This window comes from Lynx canadensis, chromosome C1 (genome assembly GCF_007474595.2).
Source record: "Lynx canadensis isolate LIC74 chromosome C1, mLynCan4.pri.v2, whole genome shotgun sequence".
NCBI lineage: Eukaryota > Metazoa > Chordata > Mammalia > Carnivora > Felidae > Lynx > Lynx canadensis.
Genome location: NC_044310.1, coordinates 26,371,894 through 26,393,406, shown reverse-complemented (window position 1 = coordinate 26,393,406; position 21,513 = coordinate 26,371,894). Strand labels below are relative to the sequence as shown.

The 21,513-nt window shown below is 50.3% G+C and overlaps 2 protein-coding genes across 4 annotated transcripts in view; both read left to right on the top strand.

Moving 5' to 3' along the window:
* The window catches only part of DLGAP3 (DLG associated protein 3), a 41,592-nt gene extending 30,986 nt beyond the window's left edge, over positions 1-10,606 (top strand). Inside the window, exons 8-11 of the mRNA XM_032594253.1 lie at positions 7,119-7,603; positions 8,548-8,639; positions 8,877-9,020; positions 9,734-10,606. Of these exons, the coding sequence (XP_032450144.1) occupies positions 7,119-7,603; positions 8,548-8,639; positions 8,877-9,020; positions 9,734-9,952 (940 nt within the window). The 3' untranslated portion in view covers positions 9,953-10,606. The remainder of the gene's footprint in view (positions 1-7,118; positions 7,604-8,547; positions 8,640-8,876; positions 9,021-9,733) is intronic.
* Positions 10,607-15,437: 4,831 nt separating this feature from the next.
* On the top strand, positions 15,438-19,619 carry SMIM12 (small integral membrane protein 12). Of its 3 annotated transcripts, none has more exons than XM_030326697.1 (3): positions 15,438-15,543; positions 15,701-15,762; positions 18,686-19,619. In XM_030326697.1, the coding sequence occupies exon 3, from the start codon at positions 18,691-18,693 to the stop codon at positions 18,967-18,969; it is 279 nt and encodes a 92-aa protein (XP_030182557.1). In that variant the 5' UTR covers positions 15,438-15,543; positions 15,701-15,762; positions 18,686-18,690; the 3' UTR covers positions 18,970-19,619. The 3 variants fall into 3 exon arrangements, with proteins under 3 accessions (XP_030182557.1, XP_030182556.1, XP_030182555.1); XM_030326696.1 differs by having other exon boundaries at positions 15,701-15,770; XM_030326695.1 differs by lacking the exon at positions 15,701-15,762 and having other exon boundaries at positions 15,439-15,543.
* The last annotated feature ends 1,894 nt before the right edge of the window (positions 19,620-21,513 follow it).

Genomic DNA, 21,513 nt, shown 5'->3' with positions numbered 1-21,513 from the left:
CCCTAAAGCTGCTCATTCACATTTCTTCCCCCGACCCTCCCACCCCCAAATATCCAGCCCACTCACTTCATTGTAACGACTGGGGTCATCTGTGGGACCTCTCTCCACTTCTGGACCGACCCCCACCTATTTGCATCCCTCCCCTCCTCTGCCATCAGTCCTGCCTGAGGTTAGGGCACTCCTCTTCCTGATTAAAGCTGCCCCTCTCCCACAATCCTGGGGAGGCAATGGAGTGTACTGCTGTAAGAGCTGGTCTCCACGACCGGACTGTACTAAAAATTGTTTTTGATCTTTAAAAAAATTTTTTTGAATTTTTATTTATTTCTTAATTTACATTCAAGTTAGTTAGCATATAGTGCAACAATGATTTCAGGAGTAGATTCCTTAATGCCTCTTACTCATTTAGCCCATCCCCCCTCCCACAACCCCTCCAGTAACCTCTGTTTGTTCTCCATATTTAAGAGTCTCTTCTGTTTTTCCCCCTCCCTGTTTTTATATTTTTGCTTCCCTTGTGTTCATCTGCTTTATGTCTTAAAGTCCTCATATGAGTGAAGTCATAGGATATTTGTCTTTCTCTGACTGACTAATTTCACTTAGCATAATACCCTCCAGTTCCATCCATGTAGTTGCAAATGGGAAGAGTTCATTCTTTTTGACTGCTGAGTAATATTCTATTATATATATATATATATATATACACCACATCTTCTTGGTATATATTCATCCATCGATGGACATTTGGGCTCTTTCCATACTTTGGCTATTGTCGATAGCACTGCTAGAAACATTGGGTGCATGTGCCCCTTCGAAACAGCATAGCTGTATCCCTTAGATAAATACCTAGTAGAGCAATTGTAGGGTAGTTCTATTTTTAATTTTTTTTCAACGTTTATTTATTTTGGGGACAGAGAGAGACAGAGCATGAACGGGGGAGGGGCAGAGAGAGGGAGACACAGAATTGGAAACAGGCTCCAGGCTCTGAGCCATCAGCCCAGAGCCTGACGCGGGGCTCGAACTCACGGACCGCGAGATCGTGACCTGGCTGAAGTCGGACGCTTAACCGACTGCGCCACCCAGGCGCCCCTATTTTTAATTTTTTGAGGAACCTCCATACTGTTTTCTAGAGTGGCTACACCAGCTTGCATTCCCACCAGCAGTGCAAAAGAGATCCTCTTTCTCCGCATCCTCGCCAACGTCTGTTGTTGCCTGAGTTGTTCATGTTAGCCATTCTGACAGGCGTGAGGTGGTATCTCATTGTGGTTTTGATTTGTATTTCCCTAATGATGAGTGATGGTGAGCATTTTTTCATGTGTTGGTTGGCCATCTGGATGTCTTCTTTGGAGAAGTGTCTATTCATGTCTTTTGCCCATCTCTTCACTGGATTATTTGTTTTTTGGGTGTTGAATTTGATAAGTTCTTTGTAGATTTTGTATACTAATCCTTTATCTGATATGTCATTTGTAAATATCTTCTCCCATTCTGTTGGTTGCCTTTTAGTTTTGCTGATTGTTTCCTTTGCTGTGCAGAAGCTTTTTATTTTGATGAGGTCCCAATAGTTCATTTTTGCTTTTGTTTCCCTTGCCTCTGGAGACATGTTGAGTAAGAAGTTGCTGCGGCCAAGGTCAAAGAGGTTTTTGCCTGCTTTCTCCTTGAGGATTTTGATGGCTTCCTGTCTTACATTTAGGTCTTTCATCCATTTTGAGTTTATTTTTGTGTATGGTGTAACAAAGTGGTCCAGGTTCATTTTTCTTCATGTCACTGTCCAGTTCTCCCGGCACCACTTGCTGAAGAGACTGTCTTTATTCCATTGGATATTCTTTCCTACTTTGTCAGATTAGCTGGCCATATGTTTATGGGAAAATTTTTTTAAAATTTTTGTAGTGTTCATTTATTTGAAAGAGAAAGAGAGAGAGAGAGAGAGAGAGAGAGAGAGAGAGAGAGAGAGAGAATCTGAAACAGGCTCCAGGCTCTGAGCTGTCAGCACAGAGCCTGATGTGGGGCTCGAACCCATGAATCGTGAGATCATGACCTAAGCTGAAGTCAGATGCTTCACTGACTGAGCCACCCAGGCGCCCTCCCCCCCCCCAATTTTTTTTATGTTTATTTATTTTTTAGAGAGAGATGGAGACAGAGCATGAGTGGGAGAAGGGGCAGAGAGAGAGAGGGAGACACAGAATCTGAAGCAGGTTCCAGGTTCTGAGCTGTCAGCACAGAGCCCAACGCAGGGCTTGAACTCACAAACTGTGAGATCATGACCTGAGCCAAAGTTGGGCACTCAACTGGCTGAGCCACACAGGCGCCCCGATAACGGTCTAATCTTAAGAGGCCACTTGTTCTCTTTAAGCCTCAGTATTCTCATCTGTAAGTAGGGATGATACTGACACTCTTATCGTGGGACTGTTTTTGAGGACTTAGCATGTTTTTATGCAAAATGCTAAGTCTAGCACACACTAAGTGCTCAAAGCATGTTAGTTATTATTTATTGCCCTTATGTTTGGTCCTTTGACTACTTCCTCTTTCCTCTCCAATCAGTTTTTCTTTACAGGTTGTGTTAGTTTCCTATTGCTGCTATAATCAATTATCACAAATTTAGCAGCATTGAAGAATACATTTAAAATTTTTTTAAAGTATTTATTTATTTATTTACTTATTTATTTATTTAGAGAACATGCATGTGAGTAGGAGGGAGGGGCAGAGAGAGAGGGTGGCAGAGAAACCCCAAGCAGGCTTCTCGCTTGGGAGAAGCGTTGGCAGAGCCCAATGCAGGGCTCAGACTCATGAATGGTGAGATCATGACCTGAGCCAAAATCAAGAGTTGGACAGCTAACCAACTGAGCCACCCAGGTGCCCCAATACATTTTTATTATATGACTTTTCTAGGGGTCAGAAGTCTGAACTGTGTTTCACTGGGCTAAAATCAAGGTATTGGCAGGACTCCTGGAGGCTCTGGGAAGAATCCATTGTGTCACTTTTTCCTGGTTTATAGAGGTTGTCCACATTCCTTGCCTTGTAGCCCACTTCTGTCTTCAGAGCCACAATGGCAGGTTGAGTCCCCACATTACATCACTCCAGCCTTGATCCTGTCATCCCATCTCCTTTGGTTCTGACTTTCCAGTCTCCCTCTTTCACTTATAAGGACCTTTGTGATTAAATTGGACACACCAGGATAATCCAGACTTTTCTCCTCATCTCAAGATACTTAATATAACCATATCTGCAAAGTCCCTTTTGCCACGGAAGGTAACCTATTCAGAGGTTCCAGGAGCTAGGACGTGGACCTCTTTGACCATTATGCTGCTTCCCCTGTAGGTTCTCTCCTGTCAAGATATGGCATGGGAGAACCATTCTAGACAAAATGTCCCTCTCTTCCCCTCCCCCCGGCTTTATTGAGATACAATTGACAAATAGCCAAAATATCGCTCCCTTAAAGGTATATACTGTTTTCTCTCTTCCTCGTTTCTCAACTAACCTTTTTGAAAGAATTGCCTTGCCTAGTTTTCTCCACCTCCTGACAACCTCCTGCCATCTGCCTCAGCCTCCATGCTCCACCAAACTGGCTCTTGCCCTGGTCTCCCGAGGCTTCCATATTGCCAAGTCAGTAGACACCTTTAATTCTCAACTGGCTGTATTTTCCATGTCAGTTGCTCATTCCTTCTTGAGACCCTTCTGTCTTCTCTCTGCCTTTAGGTGACTCTCCCCTGGTTTTCTTCCTCTTCCTCTGTGGCTTAGATACCTCTGGGCTACATTGTCTCCATCCACTCATGAAATGTCCATGTTCCCCAGGGCTTTGCATCTCTGTTCCATTGCTCTTTTCTTAGGTGATCATGTCCCACACTGCTGGTTTTATTCTCTATTTTTATTTTTAATTTAAAAAAATATTTTATTCTTTTCTTTTTTTAAATGTTTATTCATTTTTTTTGAGAGAGAGAGAGAGAGAGAGAGAGAGTGAGTGAGTTGGGAATGGGCAGAGAGAGAGGGAGACACAGAATCCGAAGCAGGCTCCAGGCTCTGAGCTGTCAGCAGAAAGCCCGGTGGGGGGCTCAAACTCATGAACCGTGAGACCATGACCTGAACTGAAGCTGGACGCTTAACCGACAGCCACCCAGGCGCACCTAAAAGATTTTATTCTTAAGTCATCTCTACACCCCACATGGGGCTTGAACCTAACAACCCCCAGATCAAGAGCCGCACGCTCCACTGACTGAGCCAGCCAGGTGCTTTACACTGCTGGTTTTAAATACTACTTGCACGGGGTGCCTGGGTGGCTCAGTCGGTTGGGCGACCAAATTCGGCTCAGGTCATGATCTGACAGTTCATGGTTTTGAGCCCTGCGTCGGGCTGTGTGCTGAAAGCTCAGAGCCTGGAGCCTGCTTCCGATTCTGTGTCTCCCTCTCTCTGCCCCTCCCTTGCTTGTGCTCTGTCTCTGTCTCTCTCTCAAAAATAAACAAATATTTTTAAAAATTAAAGAAAAATACCACTTGCACAAGGTTGACTGACTCCTGCTGAAACTCTGCCACTTTCTGACCCCCTGCTGGGAGTATTGGTAAAGACTGTGCTTCTAGTATTCCCATAAGCTCTAACTTTTTTGGTCTTCCTTGAGGTAGACATGGTGAAGAGGCTTCATTGAGGCAGCCTGGGGCACTTATGCAAGCTTCTGTTCCAGCCCATGTAGCCTGTTTCCATCAAGACAGAATGTAATCTTCTCAGGATCCCCTCAGAGGTGAAAGGCAGCACACCAGTGGTGCTGAAGGACAGAGCCATGTTCCATGAGGGTACCAGGGAGGCAAACAGGGAAGGCAGATCTTCAATAATGTCTTTTACTGGGGCAAGCCCCACCTTTACCTGTGTGGTTTGCAACGGCTGGAGCTCTGAAGGAGCCAAAGGTTAACGGGAGCTCAGAAGCACAGAAATATTCAAGATGGATATTTTGAAAGTGCATCCCAACAGTTCAGTTAGACACACAAGACTCTCACCTGAAACCGAGAACAATTTAACTGAACTGGGGGTGGGGGTGGGGGGGCTGTCTCCAAATGCAAGAAGGCTGCTGAGGGAGATGCAGTGCTGAGGATGGTCTTGGGGGCAATCAGGAGGCTCACAGAGGAAGACATGACTTGAGTAGGGAATGGACAGGGAGGGATGGAGGAGGAGGAGGAGGAAGACCGTTTCAGAAAGGCTTAGAGTCAGGGCCGGTGTAATCGACTTGGGGAATAAGGAGAATGCAGGGGGCGGTGAGGTTAGAGAAGAGGACTGCTTCCAGACTAGATGCTAGCATTGGGGAAATGCCAGCAGAGGAAACCTGAACTTTATGTTGTTGGCAGTGGGGAGCTATGGAAGAGTTTGGGGCATGGGAATGAGCTGGGCAGAGATCAGCGTTAGGAAGACTGCTCCAATCCTGAGTGGATTGGAGGGAGGGAACATTCCCTCAGTGGTGAGGGAATGTTGGGCCCCTGATCTGAAAATATGCAAGGTATAATTTTTGAGAGAGGAAGTACCTTAGTGATTATTGGTCCATTCCTGTCATTTTATATAGGATGTATGTGTGTATGTATGCTTATGTATAATTATATATATTGTATGATATATTTTACACACTAGATGGAGGGGAGTAACTCCCCAAAGGCACACAGCAACAAAGCCAGCATTAGAACTCAGGTCTGATTCCTCATCTAGTGCTTCTCTTTGGTGCTGTGCTGAGTGGAGACGAAAGTGTCTTAAAAGGAGTCTGGTCCAACATCAAGGCAGAGGCTGACAGAAATCTTGACCAGGGCAGGACAGAGCAGATGCCAGGGTAAAGATCATGTGGGAGGCAGTGCGGATATGTTCTTGCTTTCTCTGTCTCTCTGGGTGGGGGTTGGGACATAGGGCTTGTTGGAGACTGCACATGAGTGCATCTCTCTTTCCTGGGTCCTGCAGCATCCTTCTGGGCCTGGTTTCTATGGCAACAGGCTCCCAGCAGGCAGCCCGCCAGCTGGAGGGAAGCAGGCAGGCAAGGCAGGCAGGGAGAGGAGGCCTGGGCAGCAAGAGGAAGGCTGAAGTTGTGGGGGTTGGAGGAGACTCCTGGGAAGCTTGAGGGGTCCCTAGAGCTGGCCCCCCAAGTTCCCCTCTCTTTAGACCGTAATGGGGTGGAGGTAGCTTAGGACATATGGGTCTTTCTTTTTTGGTCTGGAAACTTCCAGACGTCAAACTTCTGTTCACCCCTCCCCACCACCCCCACATCTCCTGACTCCCACTTCTTCAAGCATTGTCTGACCCCAGCTCCATGCACTTCAGAGGCTACTGACTTCTTCATAGGAAAGAACTCTGAACTGAGGAGGGGGTGAAACAGAAGAAAGCCAACTGACTTTCTGTTTTGCAGAGGATTTGCATATTAACTCAAAGACAAGAAATTTCCAGGCCCTATGTCATTCCTGCCAACAACTTAATTCAACTCCACTGGCACTGGCTGACTGTGTCTGGCCAGGCTCTGGGCTGAGCTGTGGGGCTCCCTAGAGAAGTCCTTTCAGCTGCAGGCTCCCCCCACCCTCCGGCCGCTCCAAGGCAGTTCTTCCTGATGTTCCAGCAGCTGGTGTGCTGGGAGATGCTTGGGCTGTGGAGCCAGCAGCTGTGGGTCCAAATCCTGGCTCAGCTGTTTTGTAGCTGGGTGACCAATGGCCTCTCTGGGCCTTAGTTTACTCGTTTCTGAAGGGCTGAAGACAAAACCCAGGCAGTTGTTGTAAACTAGCAAAGGCATGCTGTTTGTCCAAATGCTGAAATGTTTCTGTGTTCATTGGTAAAGAGCCACCACCCTGGTCCCTCTCTCGCCCTACGCTTTGCCCCTTGCTTCTGCAAGGCCGTGCTCTGAGCACTTTGGGTGCGTCCACCCTGATTGCTGTATGCCAGCATCTTTTCTGCCCACCGAGTACAGATTGTTAAATATTCTGAATACCACCCCTGTCCAGAGGCAGTGCAACAGGAATTCTGTACCCACCTGCAAGGGCTGGTATAGTTCAAGGTCGTGGATTAGTGTCCATCACATTGTAGGTTTCTTTTCTTCTTCCTTTTCCTTTGGGCCTGGGGTGGGGGTGAGGATGGCGATGAGAGCAGGAAGGGGCAGGGATGACAGCCACCTCTCTCACCAGGCGGGCAAGGTTCAAGCGCTCCAACAGTGTGACGGCGGGTGTGCAGGCAGACCTGGAGCTGGAGGGCCTGGCTGGCCTGGCCACAGTGGCCACAGAAGACAAGGCCCTGCAGTTCGGACGTTCCTTCCAGAGGCACGCTTCTGAGCCCCAGCCCGGGCCCCGGGCCCCCACCTACTCAGTCTTCCGCACGGTCCACACACAGGGCCAGTGGGCCTACCGCGAGGGCTACCCACTGCCGTACGAGCCGCCGGCCACCGATGGGTCGCCAGGCCCTGCCCCTGCCCCCACCCCTGGCCCCGGGTCCAGCCGTCGGGACTCCTGGATGGAGCGCGGCTCACGTAGCCTCCCCGACTCAGGCCGCACGTCCCCCTGCCCTCGGGATGGCGAGTGGTTCATCAAGATGCTGAGGGCGGAGGTGGAGAAGCTGGAGCACTGGTGCCAGCAGATGGAGCGCGAGGCGGAGGACTATGAGCTGCCGGAGGAGAGTGAGTGGGGGACCCTGTGTGCGCGAAGAGATCACCACTGGGGGTGGGCGGAGAGCCGTGGAACAGGGGGGCCCTCTGGTTGGGCTTGAGTGTGCCTCTGTGAGGACTTTGACCTCCATAGGTCTCCCCTTGGCAGCATGGCATGCTGGGAGCTCTTGGAAGGAAGTGGGGAGCAGCTTCAGAGGCTGAGGTCAAGGTCGGACAGGGAAAGTGACCAGATGAAGGAGCTGGGCCTCTTAGGAGATGGCTGCCAGTCCAAGTCACCCAGTCCATGGGGATCAAGGGGACTCTGTTCTCATCTGAGCTGGTGTGGGAGTCCAGGTCTGATCTAGCGAGTGGGACCATACTTCAAGGCAGAGGGCAAGGCAGTGCATAATGTTAGATCACTGTCTGAGGCCTAGGTGAAGGAGACACAGCCCTGGACTGAGGGAAGCCATGGCCCTTCTCTGCAAATCCATCTGAGGGGAGACAGTCATACGTCAGAATCCCTACATTTATGGGATAGTGACTAAGAAGACAAGAGTCAGGCATATGAAAATTTCCATAATTCTTAATGAGCCAAGGAGTCCTATACTGATGAGTGACAAAATTCGACCGATGGTGGTCATCGAGCTAGTGCCTGGCTAAGCCTAAAGGGCCAGGTTGGGGCTGGCTTCCGTCTGTTCCATGACATGGGAGGGAAGAGAGACACAGGAGCATAGGTGCTTACGAAATGGAGGTTGTATGAAGGAAGAAACACTGGTGTCTAAGGATACAGCTGGCCTGGTGAAATGGGGTAGGAGCTGTTTGTTAGGAACTTGAGGATGGGATGGGGAGGGGACTGGAGGAGACAGACAGACAGAGAGTGCCAGATACGGGAAGGTTGAGTCATTCAGGGCAGACATCTTGGAGGCTGGGAAAGGAGAGTCATCCGGCCCTTCCCTGAATCTCCTTCTGCTCTCCAGTCCTGGAGAAGATCCGCAGTGCCGTGGGCAGTACACAACTTCTCCTGTCCCAGAAAGTTCAGCAGTTCTTCCGGCTGTGTCAGCAAAGCATGGTGAGTGCCCATGGGCTAGAGCCTACCAGGTGTGCGTATGCCTGGAGGTGAGACCAGGTGTTTGTGCCCAACAGGGAAAGGCCTGGGCTCGCTCTTGTCTCCCTGTCTCTCATCCCCCCACCCCACTGTCCCAGGTTGAACTTCCTGACTGTGAGGGTGGATGGGGCTTTCTCTGGTCCTGGCTGGGGCACAGATCTTCCTGACTGGCTGCCTCTCCTCTGTCTCTCTCCACTAAAGGACCCCACTGCGTTCCCCGTGCCCACCTTCCAGGACCTGGCGGGTTTTTGGGATCTCCTGCAGCTCTCTATTGAGGATGTGACCCTCAAGTTCCTGGAGCTACAGCAACTTAAGGCCAACAGCTGGAAACTCCTGGAGCCTAAGGTAGGGGAGAGTCCCTTCAAGCCAAAAGGACAGACTGGAAAATGCCCTTCCCCAGACAGACCTGTTGTGGGGAGAGGCAGGGGAACAGAGGACATTCACAGGGAGCAAAGGCAGTCCTGGACAGGTGATGGTGACCATCTTCTTTCAATATGATCCCACTCTTGGTCACTGCCATCTGCTTGACCCTGTGCTCATCACTGCCTGAGCTGCCAGAGCCCCGAGGTGGCTGCAGCCGCCTAGGACCAGCTGTGGTTTGAAGAAGCAGAGGAGCGAAATTCCAGACTGCCCTTAGCTTGGACCTAGGCACAGCGGGGACCTTGGCGGGCCCGTCAGCCCTCACTTCACTAGAGGTTGTCTGTGATGAGGCCCAGACGTCTAGCAGCGAACCCCCATTTCCTTGCACGAGTCAGGGAAGCCGCACTCCTCCCGACTGGGGGGATATCGCCCACTTCCCACCGAGCGCTCTGATGCGAGTAGTCGCGAACGGCGACACCAGGGGGCGCCCGGTTTCCTAATTTTTAATGAAAAGTGGCTTTTGACCTTGCCGCAAGCACCCCCGGGACTTCTTGGCCGGCGTCGGTGGCGGCGGCTTCGGACGGTTCTTCCGCGCGGGAGCCTGGTGTCAGTCCCACGGGAGGCGGGAGCGTGAGCTGGGGATCGGGGGTGGGGGGACCCGGACCTCCAGACTGAGCCGCCGCCCCCTCTCCCAGCAGGAGGAGAAGAAGGTCCCTCCGCCGATACCAAAGAAGCCCTCGCGGGGCCGGGGCGTGCCGGTGAAGGAGCGCTCCCTGGACTCGGTGGACCGGCAGCGGCAGGAAGCGCGCAAGCGGCTCCTGGCGGCCAAGCGCGCCGCCTCCTTCCGCCACAGCTCGGCCACCGAGAGCGCCGACAGCATCGAGATCTACATCCCCGAGGCCCAGACCAGGCTGTGACCGGCCCGGCCCGCCCAGCCTGGGCCCGGGCCCGCGGTTTTCTACCCGTACTGTACACCCAGCGTCGAGGTCACTGTGAACGCGGGCCGCCCCGTGCGCCCGCCCCGCCGGCACCGCACGCCCCGGCCCCTCCTGCCCGTCACACTCTCGTGGGTTTTTTACCTTCCTGACCCCACGCGAAGGCGCCCGGGCTGGGCTGGGGGCCGTGCCTCTCCGCCCTGCGCCCCCACCTGGACTCCCCTCCCTCCTGGTCCGACGCTTCGTCCCCACCTCCTCCCCACGGGCACCATCTCTGCCATTACTACCCCCCACGGGCCAGGCCGGGCCGGGTCCCCCATCTGGGCTCTGCGTCCCCCCCACCCCTCCCCCCACCCCGCGGGGCTGGGCTTCGTGGGGATCAAGCTTCGTGGCTTTTTATGAAGAATCCCGAACCCCACCTAGGAGCCTGCCCCACCCTCCCAGGGGCTCCACCCTCAGCCCTCAGCCCACCGGGCCCAGGGACCACAGTGGCTGGACCAACCCAGGACCAGGGCGCCTGGGCCTCTCCCCTTTCCCAGCTGCTGGGGAGGGGAGACGGGGCTTCCCCTCACCACACCTGTGGCTGTTCCCACATCCCCTTGAGTATCCCAGGAAAAATAAAACGGCAGAACTGCACTCGAGCCGGCTGCTCTCTCCAGAAGGAGCCACCTCTGCCCCGTGCACGGGAGCCGGGGGTGGTCGGGAAGTGGGTGGTGGGAGGGGAGGCCGGTAGCCGCTCTTTTGATATGGGGAGAGCCCAGTCGCCTGAGCCAGCTGGGGCAAAGGGGATTCGGCCCCCTGGTGGCTGCGAAGGATCTGAGCCCTACTGGAGGGGCCCGGGGGCAGTGAAGAAGGGAGGGTTTCCTCCTCACTCCTCCTCCTAGTTTAGTCCATTTCTCTGCCTCTCAATGCTCCCAGGCTTCCCTCCGCCAACAGGGCAACCCAGAGTCCAAAGCCTGGTTCACCGGCAGGCCTGCGCTCAATAAACAGGGTTTGCTGTTATTCTTAGACATGGATGGATACTGGTTTCCCTTCCCCGAAGGGTTCGGTGTTCCCTCTGTTCCACTCACTACTGATCAGCAGCAGAAACATTATTCAATTTAGTGTTGTCACATTTTTCTGATGCCTCCTCTGGGTGGGCACTTTGGTGGGGGGGTGCGGGGTGGGGGGGGCAACAGAACTTTCCTGGGAAGCTAAGAAGAAACCCAGACCTGGTAGTGATGGCTAATGTTTATGGGATGTTTGCTCCGGGTCAGGCAGGGGGAGAGCGATTTACATGAATGGAGCTCATCCCTATGACAGGTGAGAGAGCTGAAATCCCGGACAGGTTCAGTGACCCGTCCAAAGTCACAGGCAGGGCTCATAGTGGTGGACCCAGGTCTGTCTAATGCCAAACCGTGAGTTTTTAGCTCTACGGCTTTCCCAGGCCAGAAAGGGTTTGATGACAGCTCCCACCCTGTCTGGCAACCCCTTCTGGTCCTTGGGGTTGATGTGTCACCCTGAGGCAGGAAGAAGAGCCATCCAAGTCTCTGACTGCCTTTTTGGGCCACATTGGACTAGCCAGTTCTCATTCATTTATTTAGCAGGTATTTATCAAGAGCCACTGTTGGCACTGGCCAGCACCTGGAACATAGCCCTGAACAAGTGTAGTTGCTATCCTATGGCACTAACGGTCTTATGGGAAAAACAGATAAGTAAACAAGCAGTTACAGAATAAGGGTGAATGCTGGAAAGAGCCACTGGAGCAGTGCCAGGGCTGGGAAGAATGTTCCAAGGTCTGATAACAGCTGTGCAAAGGCCAGGAGGAGGGAAAGCATTGGGAGTGCAAAGGCTTGACCATGCTGGGCTTTTGGGTCAACTTGAGGAGAGTGGGTCTGGGTCCTGAGAGCCACGGGGAGCCACGGAAGGGTTTTGAATAGGAGAGTGGCAGAAGCAGCTATTTTCCAGGCTGGTGTGGGAGACCACCTGAAAAGCATGAGGTCGTACACACACACACGCCTAGATGAGGCCACTGGAAGGTAGAGAGGAGCCCTATATGTTCCAAATTCCCCAAAGTGAGTCAGCTTGGAGCTGATCCCAAACAGATTCCTGGGCCCTGTCCAAGACTGTGAATAGACTCTCTGCCCCCAAATGAGTCTTTAACAAGTGTGCCAGGTGATTTTGATGGGCAGCCAGGTTTGAGAACATTTAGGTTGGATGACTGTCCAAAAGTTTCAACTAGAAATGCCCATTTGTCTATTTCCCCTGGACTTGCCAAGTGAGCCTTTGGCTGGGTCACTTTACTTCTCTGAGATGGAGTTTTCTCATCTCTAAAATTGGGTTTGAACTGGATGATACACAGAGCGATCCTCTGGAGTGGATATTGTTACCATCATTTACAGCTGAGAAAACAGGCTTTCAGAATTTAAACTTACCCCAAATCACAAAGCTGAGAAGTGGCTTCGTCTGAGTTTTACCATCTGCACTATACAGCTCTTTATGGGTCTATGTCTTTTCCCAGAAACTGGGCTGGGTTTTCCAGGACCATGAGGTATATGGGACTGGCATAGAGGAACAGGACAGCCCTGAACAAGTGTAATGGGCATCTTGCTACAGACAGGACGTCTAAATCTCTCCATGTGGGGCTGATGTGGCAGGGAGTCCCTGGATGTTGAGGCCTGGGGAGATGTGCTGGGCTCCACGGGCAAGTGAAGGGTTAGATCCAGTCCCTTTGCTTAAATTGCTCCCTGTTTGGCCATAGCCAGGCATATAAACAGGTACATACAAAGGGAGGCCTCTCCCAGAGGGGCTGAGGAGACCAGAGGATAGAGCCTCTAGCAGCCAATTGATTCTAGGAAAGCTTTCTGCAAGAGGGGCGTTTTGAACTGGGTCTTGCAGGATAAGTTAGAGTTTTGCAGCAGAGGAAGAGAGGGAGGACGTTCATTTCAGGCAAAGGGACCAGCTGGGGCAAACGAATGTTAGGGTAAGTGTATGTGGGGTCATGGGAAGAGCAGAGACTGGCAGTAGGTGACAGGCTCAGAGAGAGGCCAGAAGGGACCCATGGGAAGAGAGGGAGTTTTAGCTGGAGATTTCAAGGTTTTATTTAAGGTTTTGAAAGACCCTTTGGCTAAGAATGGAAATGGACTGGGGGGAACAATGGAAAGCAGGAAGACCACTCAGGGAGTTGCTAAGGTGGTCCAGGTAAGAGATGATGAAGAACTTCAGAGACATTCCAGAAAGCATAAGCTGGGTTTGGGGAATAATGCAAAGACGAAGAGATTTTGAAGGTGTCATTTAGGTTTTTGGCTTAGGGAATAAGTAAAGCCTTCAGTGGACACAGGCATTACAGAAGGAGGAAGCAATTTGGGGAATACTGAACATACCAGGGAGCGTTTACTGAGCACTCGGGGCGGGGGGGCAAGCACTGTGCCAAGCACTTTATACACAGAAGGTGATATGATACTCAGAACCACCCTAGGAGATGGGAACTTATTGCCTGTGTTTAAACAAAGGATGTAAACAGCTTTTCTGAGATTAGCAGGCAGCAGGGCCAGAATTTGAACCCACATTTGATTCCTAAGTCTGTACGCTAGAGCTCCACTCAGTTCTGCTTGACGGAACTACCAGCCATCCCTTAAGACTCAGCTCAAGGGTAGGTGCCTCTGGTGAGCACTCTCTGATTCTTCCTGGGCTCCTCCTCTGGGCTACTTGTGCATGCTTCTGTTGTCACTCCCTTGGCAGTTCACAGACCCCTCTGCTTTCAGGGCCGGGCAATCTCTTCAGAAAACTCCTGGGACAGGGGTGGTCACAGTCAATTTTGCATCCCCATTGCCTAGAACATGTGGATTGGCTGACTGAATGCTAATTATTCTAGGCAATTCTATTTCCTTCTCCTCTCTTTTGAGGAACAAGTTCTGCTAATAATGGTTTCTTAAACATTTACGTGTTTCTTTATACTGTTCCTTTCTCTCTATCTCCACTTCCAGAGCGTAGCACTTTTTTTTTTTTTTAAAGTTTATTTATTTATTTTGACAGAGAGGGTGAGAGAGGCAGAGAGAGAGGGAGAGAGAGAATCCCAAGCAGGCTCCAGGCTGTTAGTGCAGAGCCTGACACAGGGCTCTATCTCATGAACCGTGAGATTACAACCTGAGCTGAAATCAAGAGTCGGACACTCAACTGACTGAACCACTCAGGCACTCCAGCACTGACTTCTTTGAGATCATAGAGGAAGGGCAGCTAAGTGATGCCCTAAGCAATCTAGGCGGCTTCCTGTTTGGAGGTGTCCCTGAAACTGGAAAAATGAGCCAGAGCTACTTTGGTAAAGAAAGGTGGGAGGGGCACTCCAGGTAGATGAAAAAGCATAGTAAAAGAAGGCACAGAGGTGTGAACTGTTTGGTCTGCATGGAGGAATATGAGTTTAGCCTGCGTCCTACAGATAAACATGCTTGGCTGAGACTCGTGGAACAGATGTCAGAGGGGCTAGTGGGGGGTTACAGAACTTGAGCTTTGGTGTTTTTCTCTACACAGTTGACCCCTGAACAATGAGGGCATTAGGGGTACCCACCTCCTGAACAGTCGAAAATCCGTGTGTAACTTTTGATTCGCCCAAAACTGAACTACCAATAGCCTACTTTTCACCACAAGCTTTACAGATAACCGTTGATTAACACATATCTTGTATATTATATATATATATATAATGTACTGTCTTCCTACAGTAAAATAAGCTGGAGAAAAGAAAATGTTATTAAGAAAACCATAAGGAAGAAAAATATATTTATGGTACTGTACTGTATTTATTGCAAAAAATCCGTGTATAAGTGGACCCACACAGTTTCAAACCCCTGTGGTTCGAAGGTCAACTGTATGTGATCAAATACGTGTCTGTACAGGGCATAGTGGATACAGGGGGAGTGAATACTTGTATCTGAGGGGTCAGGTAAGACTTAGGTTTTACTGCATTTCAATTTTTTGTATACCAACGATAGTACCATTTATTTCCCTGTTGCTCTGTGCCTGGCACAGCACTTTACATGCATTATCTCATCAAACCCTCCCAACCTTCTGTGAAATAGGTGTTATTACCTTTATGCATAAGCTGGAAAGGAGGCGCAGGCTGATTAATAATGTTCCCAAGGTCACATGGCTAGAAAGCTAGCCCAGCTCTGAAGCGTTCTTAGAGTTCTAGACTATATTCTGCTAAGAGGATCTTGAAGTCAAGGAATCTGTCTTTAATTTTTGTGTGCCCAGACCTAGGTCTTAGAAGACGCCTAATAAACATCAGTTGAATAAAGAATGGATGACCTTCCACTTTCTCCCCGCCACAAGCACGTGCTAACGTCACTGGGAAACCTCCATACCACCAGGGGGCGCAGTACCTTTCTCTGTGCAGCGGGGCCTGCTGAGGATGCCTAGCTTCCTCTGGTTCTCTGGCTGGAGCTCAGCCAATCGCCGCGCTCCGAGAGAGCAGGCGCCGGTGGGCGGGATCCCGGGGCGAGGGCCTGCGGGCCGCTGGGAGTGAAGAAGTCGGTGCTCCAGGCGAGCGAGCGGGCGGAGGACGGGGCCCGGACGGTGCAGTGCGGGCTGCGGCGCAGGTGAGCACGCGGTCCCGGCGGGCAGTTCCCTCCCCCAGAGCGGCCGCCGGGGCCGCCCGTTGCCGGGGGGACGGCTCCAGGCAGTGACCTCTGAATTAGGGAAGGGTGATCGCGAGTGTCTGCTCCCGCCCCGGCCTGACAGCTCCTCTCTTCCCAGGGCTCGGAAGCTGAGTCTGGGCTCCCAGCAGACCCTTTGCGACCAGGGCTGCTCGGCCTCAGGCACGTGGGTGAGAACGGACGCCGACAAGGCCACGAGCGTGGTGGGATAACCGGCAGGGCCTGGGAGCCCAGAGGAGGGAGAAGGGCAGATACTTGGACGTGGACCTCAGTTGCGCTCCCATCTCTGGGCTGGTCTCGAGTGACGGTCAGGGTCGGTCCTTCCACCCTGTCAGATCTCATCTGCCCTTGTTAACATTTCTCAAATCTCGGAACTGCGGCTTCGGGTCTCATCGGGTCTCCGGGGCGCCGGTACAAGGACAGGCTTCCCGGGAACCCACTTGACCTTTACCGGGCACTCAGGCTCCCTCTGTGTTGGGCCGGAAAGAATACGTTCCAGTATTTGCTGCTTTCATTTTGATACCCCAGGGATGACTTGGAGAGTATTTAGCTTCTTGGAATCAGAAAAGTAGCCTGCTGTATTCCTGCCTCCTTTTGAGGGCGAGGGGGTGGGTGACTGCTGTGATTTTACACTGGCGGGTTGTCTGAGCTGTCATTCATTCATTCAACAAACTGTTTTGGGGAGCTTTATACCAGGCCGGGGGGGGGGGGTGGTGGTGCACACAGACATGGTCCTTGCTCTCTTGGAGCATAAGTGTTTTGAAAAATGCAGATAAGTAGGGTAGGCTGCCAGCCCAACATCTGTCACAGAGAAAGTGGTTCTAAGTGTTGAATAAATGAATGAATTGACTAGTTGGGGAATGATTAGAGTGGGCAGGACGACAGAGAGACCTTTGCTGCATGTGGGGAGTGATATGAATTGTGGACTCATGCTTGCTATGTTTGACGGCAAATGAGGGATCTGAATGGAGGATTGCTGTTTAGAGTAAGTGTTTACTTATAGGGAATTTGCATAAAAGGAAAGAAAATGAAGTATTAGGTTTGAGGTTCTTCATCGGAGTTTTAACAACTTCTAAGTCTTATGATTTCACAAATCTGAGTAATCTTAGAGTTTGCCCAAGAGGGAAGCTCTTCCAGATAGTGGCATGCCAAGTAGATGGGAAGAAATTGCAGGAAGCTCTCCCCAAGTCCAGGACTTGGAGGAAACAATACACCTGTCTGCAATGTGTTCTTACCACTAGAAAGAGCACAAGCATTGAAGTTTGGAGAGGCCTGGATTCAAAAGCTGTGGCTGTGTCACTTCTAGTGATCCCGGACAAGTTAACATAATGTCCCTGAGCCACTGTGGCCTTAGACACAAATCTGGGCTGATAATTCCTGCCTCATAGAGGTGTTGTAAAGATCAGGTGATGACTAGTGTGTGACTTGTCCAGCATAGGGCCTGGTGCTAAGACAAAGGACCCAGAGGGGAACCTTGAGGCTGCTGCAGTCTTTTTCCTTGATGATGATCCATTATAGTCTTGGTGCACAGAACACTGGATTTCTCCAAAGAGAATTGGAACCAAAAAGAGAGAATCATTTTATCCTTGGTGAGGTTTCAGTTGTACACTTTAGACCAGAGATAGCCAAGTTGGAGAAACACCTACAGAGTGCAAATGGAATGATCTTTTAGTTGAGACTTTGGGCAAGTTAGTTAACCCTCTGATAATGCCATCTACTTCTTAGAGTAGACATGACGATTAAAGGGAATACTGTATATAAACTGCTTAGCCCAAGGACTGGCACGTAAGAGCTTAATTTACTTAACTTTCAGGACGCTCCAGAGCCATTCCACCTTTTTTTTTTCTGCCATGGGCTTGTACAGTGTTTTTTTTTTTTGTTTTTTTACAGAAAAACTCAAGCCCTAGTTTTTCAGTGTTGGTGATATTTTTAGGAGTTTATTATGCAAAATGAGGGTATGGGTTTGGTTGAAGATAATGTATATTGTTATTTATCTATCTATCTATTTTTGAGAGGGGGTGGAGGGGCAGAGAGAGGGAGAGAATCCCAAGCAGGCTCCACGCTCAGCAAGGAGCCCAACGTGGGGCTTGATCTCCTGACTGTGAGATCATGACCTGAGCTGAGATCAAGAGTTGGATGCTTAGGGGCGCCTGGGTGGCGCAGTCGGTTAAGCGTCCGACTTCAGCCAGGTCACGATCTCGCGGTCCGTGAGTTCGAGCCCCGCATCAGGCTCTGGGCTGATGGCTCAGAGCCTGGACCCTGTTTCCGATTCTGTGTCTCCCTCTCTCTCTGCCCCTCCCCCGTTCATGCTCTGTCTCTCTCTGTCCCAAAAATAAATAAAAAACGTTGAAAAAAAAAAAAAAAGAGTTGGATGCTTAGCCAACTGAGCTACCCAGGTGCCCCAAAGAGAACGTATTTTGAAAGAGGTTTGGGCAGCAGTTTTGTAAAGTATAAATATGTCTCATTGTTAGGGAAATCAAGGTCAGAATAGGAAAAAATCATCATTTATATAACATCCAGAATGGTTGAGTAATGGATTAGGGTTTTGGCCACTTAAATATGCTCCTTATTATTTTTGTGAGGCAAAGAAACTACTTCTCATTATCTTGGAGCCAGGAGACTCACAGTGGGACTACACATGGTAGGAAAATTATGGCTGGCTGTGTTCATGGAGAAACTGCATAGAGCGGAGAAAGGCTCTTGTCCATTCCTGTAATGTTGGCAAACTGTGGAGGCAGGGCCTGGGGTCAATAACGGACTTGAATCTTTGGTAGGTAAGCTCAGAGGTTCCCTTGTGGGGAACACTGCCATGCATGGTTGTGTAATTGTCAAAGAGCATAGTACATAAAAGAGATTCTTCCCCCTTTCCCTAACAATCATGTCTTTGAAAACTGCCTAGGTTGTTTCAGGGCCCGAACTGTTGCCTAAAGCAAGGTACCCTCTTGGATTACTCTGCCTGGGGTGGATGCTCAGTAAATTGTGCCAGGCTTCCTGGGAAGTGGAGAGCCCCAGTGGGTTGGGTTGTCCATATTCGGGGAAGAGGGGGTGCTGGTTTCTCCCTAATGCGGCCTGTGCTCTTCTGCAGATGTCATGTGGCCTGTGCTCTGGACCGTGGTGCGTACCTATGCTCCCTATGTCACATTTCCTGTGGCCTTTGTGGTCGGGGCCGTGGGTTACCACCTGGAATGGTTCATCCGGGGAAAGGATCCCCAGCCCGCGGAGGAGGAGAAGAGCATCTCTGAGCGCCGGGAGGACCGCAAGCTGGATGAACTGCTAGGCAAGGACCACACCCAGGTGGTGAGCCTTAAGGACAAGCTGGAATTTGCCCCTAAAGCTGTCCTGAACAGAAACCGCCCGGAGAAGAACTAATGGAGGACACAGAGCCCCATGGGTCCTTCTGTGGGCCATGAGTGGCCCTGCCACCGTGTCTACCCGGCCCCAGAACCCACATGTCATTTGCTTTGTTGCTTCTTCTGGCCCTTCCTGCACCACCCAGCCTTGCACATACTGGCTGCTGTTCTGTTGCCAGGCAGACACGTGAGCAGCCGAGGGGCCAGTGAAGAGGAGAGGCCCTTGGGGGTTCTGGCCTGAAGGTGCATCCGTTGTGTGGTGCGCAGGCTTCTGCGCTTCTGGGCGTGCTGCTGGGAGAAGTGTTATAAACGATGGCCGTCTGCTTCTGCGGGGAGGCTCTTCGGCCTCGGCCGGGAGGGGCTGGAGTTGGGGCTGCCTTAGGAGGCATGCCTGCAGGCCTAGTTCCTGTGTGCACTGGGAAGAATTCAAAAAGCTACCTGGCTTCTTTCACTAGTTTGCCCTCTTCCTGTGCTCATTCTTCCTGAAATCCTATCCTATCAGGTCAGGAAAGAGACTCCTCGGGGAGGAAAGCCTTTTTCTGTTCTTGGAAGTCCAGGCAGTTTGCCTTGGGACAGGTGAATTTGCTTGAAAACAGTCATGATTTTTCCCCCCCCCCCCCCATCACTGTATGGTACAAAACTTGATTAAAGTGGCATCTGAGAACCATATTGATTGAATCCTATCTTCCAGATAGTGTTGGGGTCTCCTTAGGAGTTATGCAAGTGCAGGCACTTCAGGGGTGGATAATACTGGCCTTTAACTAAGGGCTCCGGGGCCCAGGCAGTGAGTCCTGGACGTGCAGGTTCCCAGCAGCCTTTTTATCATGATGGGAAGAGGCTTATAGGATATTTCAAAGTGTGAATTCAGTGTAGACCAGGGAGCTTAAGAATTGCTATCAAATTTCCCAGTTGTACACAGAACTACATTTTTCCCTATAAAAATAATATATATACATTAAAGAACATTTGGTAGAGATTTAAAAAGGGTCAGCCCCATGCCCAACCCCAACTAGGGCTCTAGTACAACTACAAAGGTAGCATTTTGTTCCCTTTCACTAATTCTTGGCATAGGTTTTTAAGATTTTTACATTATTGTCCACTTAATTTTATATTCTTTCTTTACCTAGTTTCTCATATCGTAATCATTTTTTCTATCTTATCACATAGTCTTCACAATCCTACTTTAATAGCTTCACAACTGCCCATCAAGTGGGAAAAATGTAGTTTTCAGTAATTTCCCAGTTGCTGGACATTTGGATTGTTTCTGGTGGTTCACTAGTGTAAATATTGCAATGAATATCTTTCATAAAGCTTTTCCTGCATTTTGGAGTCAATGGCAGGAACCACAAATGGCATTTTGGGTGAAATGGATGTGCAGTTTTGAGGACCTTGATGCATAATACCAAAGGTCTTTCTTAAATGGCTGCAGGAATTTATACTAAATGCTGCCGCTTAAGATGTCACTAGTGCTGTTGGAAGGGCAGTGAGAGCAGAGGGTGGGAAGAGGTGTAAGAACCAATTGTCCATGAAGTCAACTGACATTTAACCTAAGTGAGCAAAAGCAAGTAAGGAGCATATGAAGAAGAATGAACTGTCTTTCAAGGTGATGGTGGTGGGGGGGGGGTGGGGGGGTTTGTCCTGCTTCTCTTCTCTTGGGATCTGAGGTATAACAGGTGGGTGGAGGTGGAATTCCTGAACAGGTGGGGTGGGCGGAGCTGGGAAGATGTGGAAGGGGGTGGCCAGAGGAGAGAGCAAGTCGTTAGTGGCCCTCCTCAGTCCCTGAAGCGAGTGGGAATGCTGAAATGAGCCACTGTTGCTTTTAGGGAATAAATCTAATGAGTGTGTGAGTGTCTGCCACTGAGGTAAGCATGAGATGTCTGGTTCTGCAAGGGTGTGCCGAGCTCAGCTTGGTTAGCCCGCTGGCGGGTGACAGACCAGTGCTGCCGCCCTGTGGTGGTCCTGAGCATGACCAAGCCTGGCAGCCCTTCCCTGGGCTTAACAAGGAGCGGCAAAGGCGCATGCCCCCAGGGGTCAGTCGGGGCGGAGGGGGGGGGGGGGGGGTGCTTAAGTGAGCGGGGCTTAAGTGAACAGGCCAGGAATTACAGGGACCGGCCTGCCTAAAGGGGGCAGTGGCCATGCAGCATCTTCCAATTTGTGATGCCAAATTTTTCGTTTTTTTTTTCTTTTTTCTAAAAGATGCTAGAAATTTAGAATATTACGCTTTTTTTTTTTTTTTGGAAACTTGATTTTTAAATGTTGACATTTGATTTTTTAAAAAGAATTCAAAGCCTGCTAACATACCCGTGGATTTAATTTCATCCAGTAGCTGCCAATTTGTGACTTCTCAAACTGTCCCTTTCCTTTCAGTGAAATCTGCGAGGTATACATTTTTTTTTTTTAAAGCAGTATAACAACTTGTGGCAAATATTAGGGCCCAGGATTAGTTTCTCTTGAAACCATTCTAATAGATATTAGATACTTAATATCCAATATCAGTCTAAACAGAACTTTAGAGGATACAAAACCTACAGAAACCGCACCAAAAAAGTTTTCCCACAAACTA

Coding starts and splice junctions, on each gene's coding strand:
- SMIM12 (XM_030326697.1), top strand. CDS start 18,691: ATGTGGCCTGTGCTCTGGACCGTGGTGCGTACCTATGCTCCCTATGTC.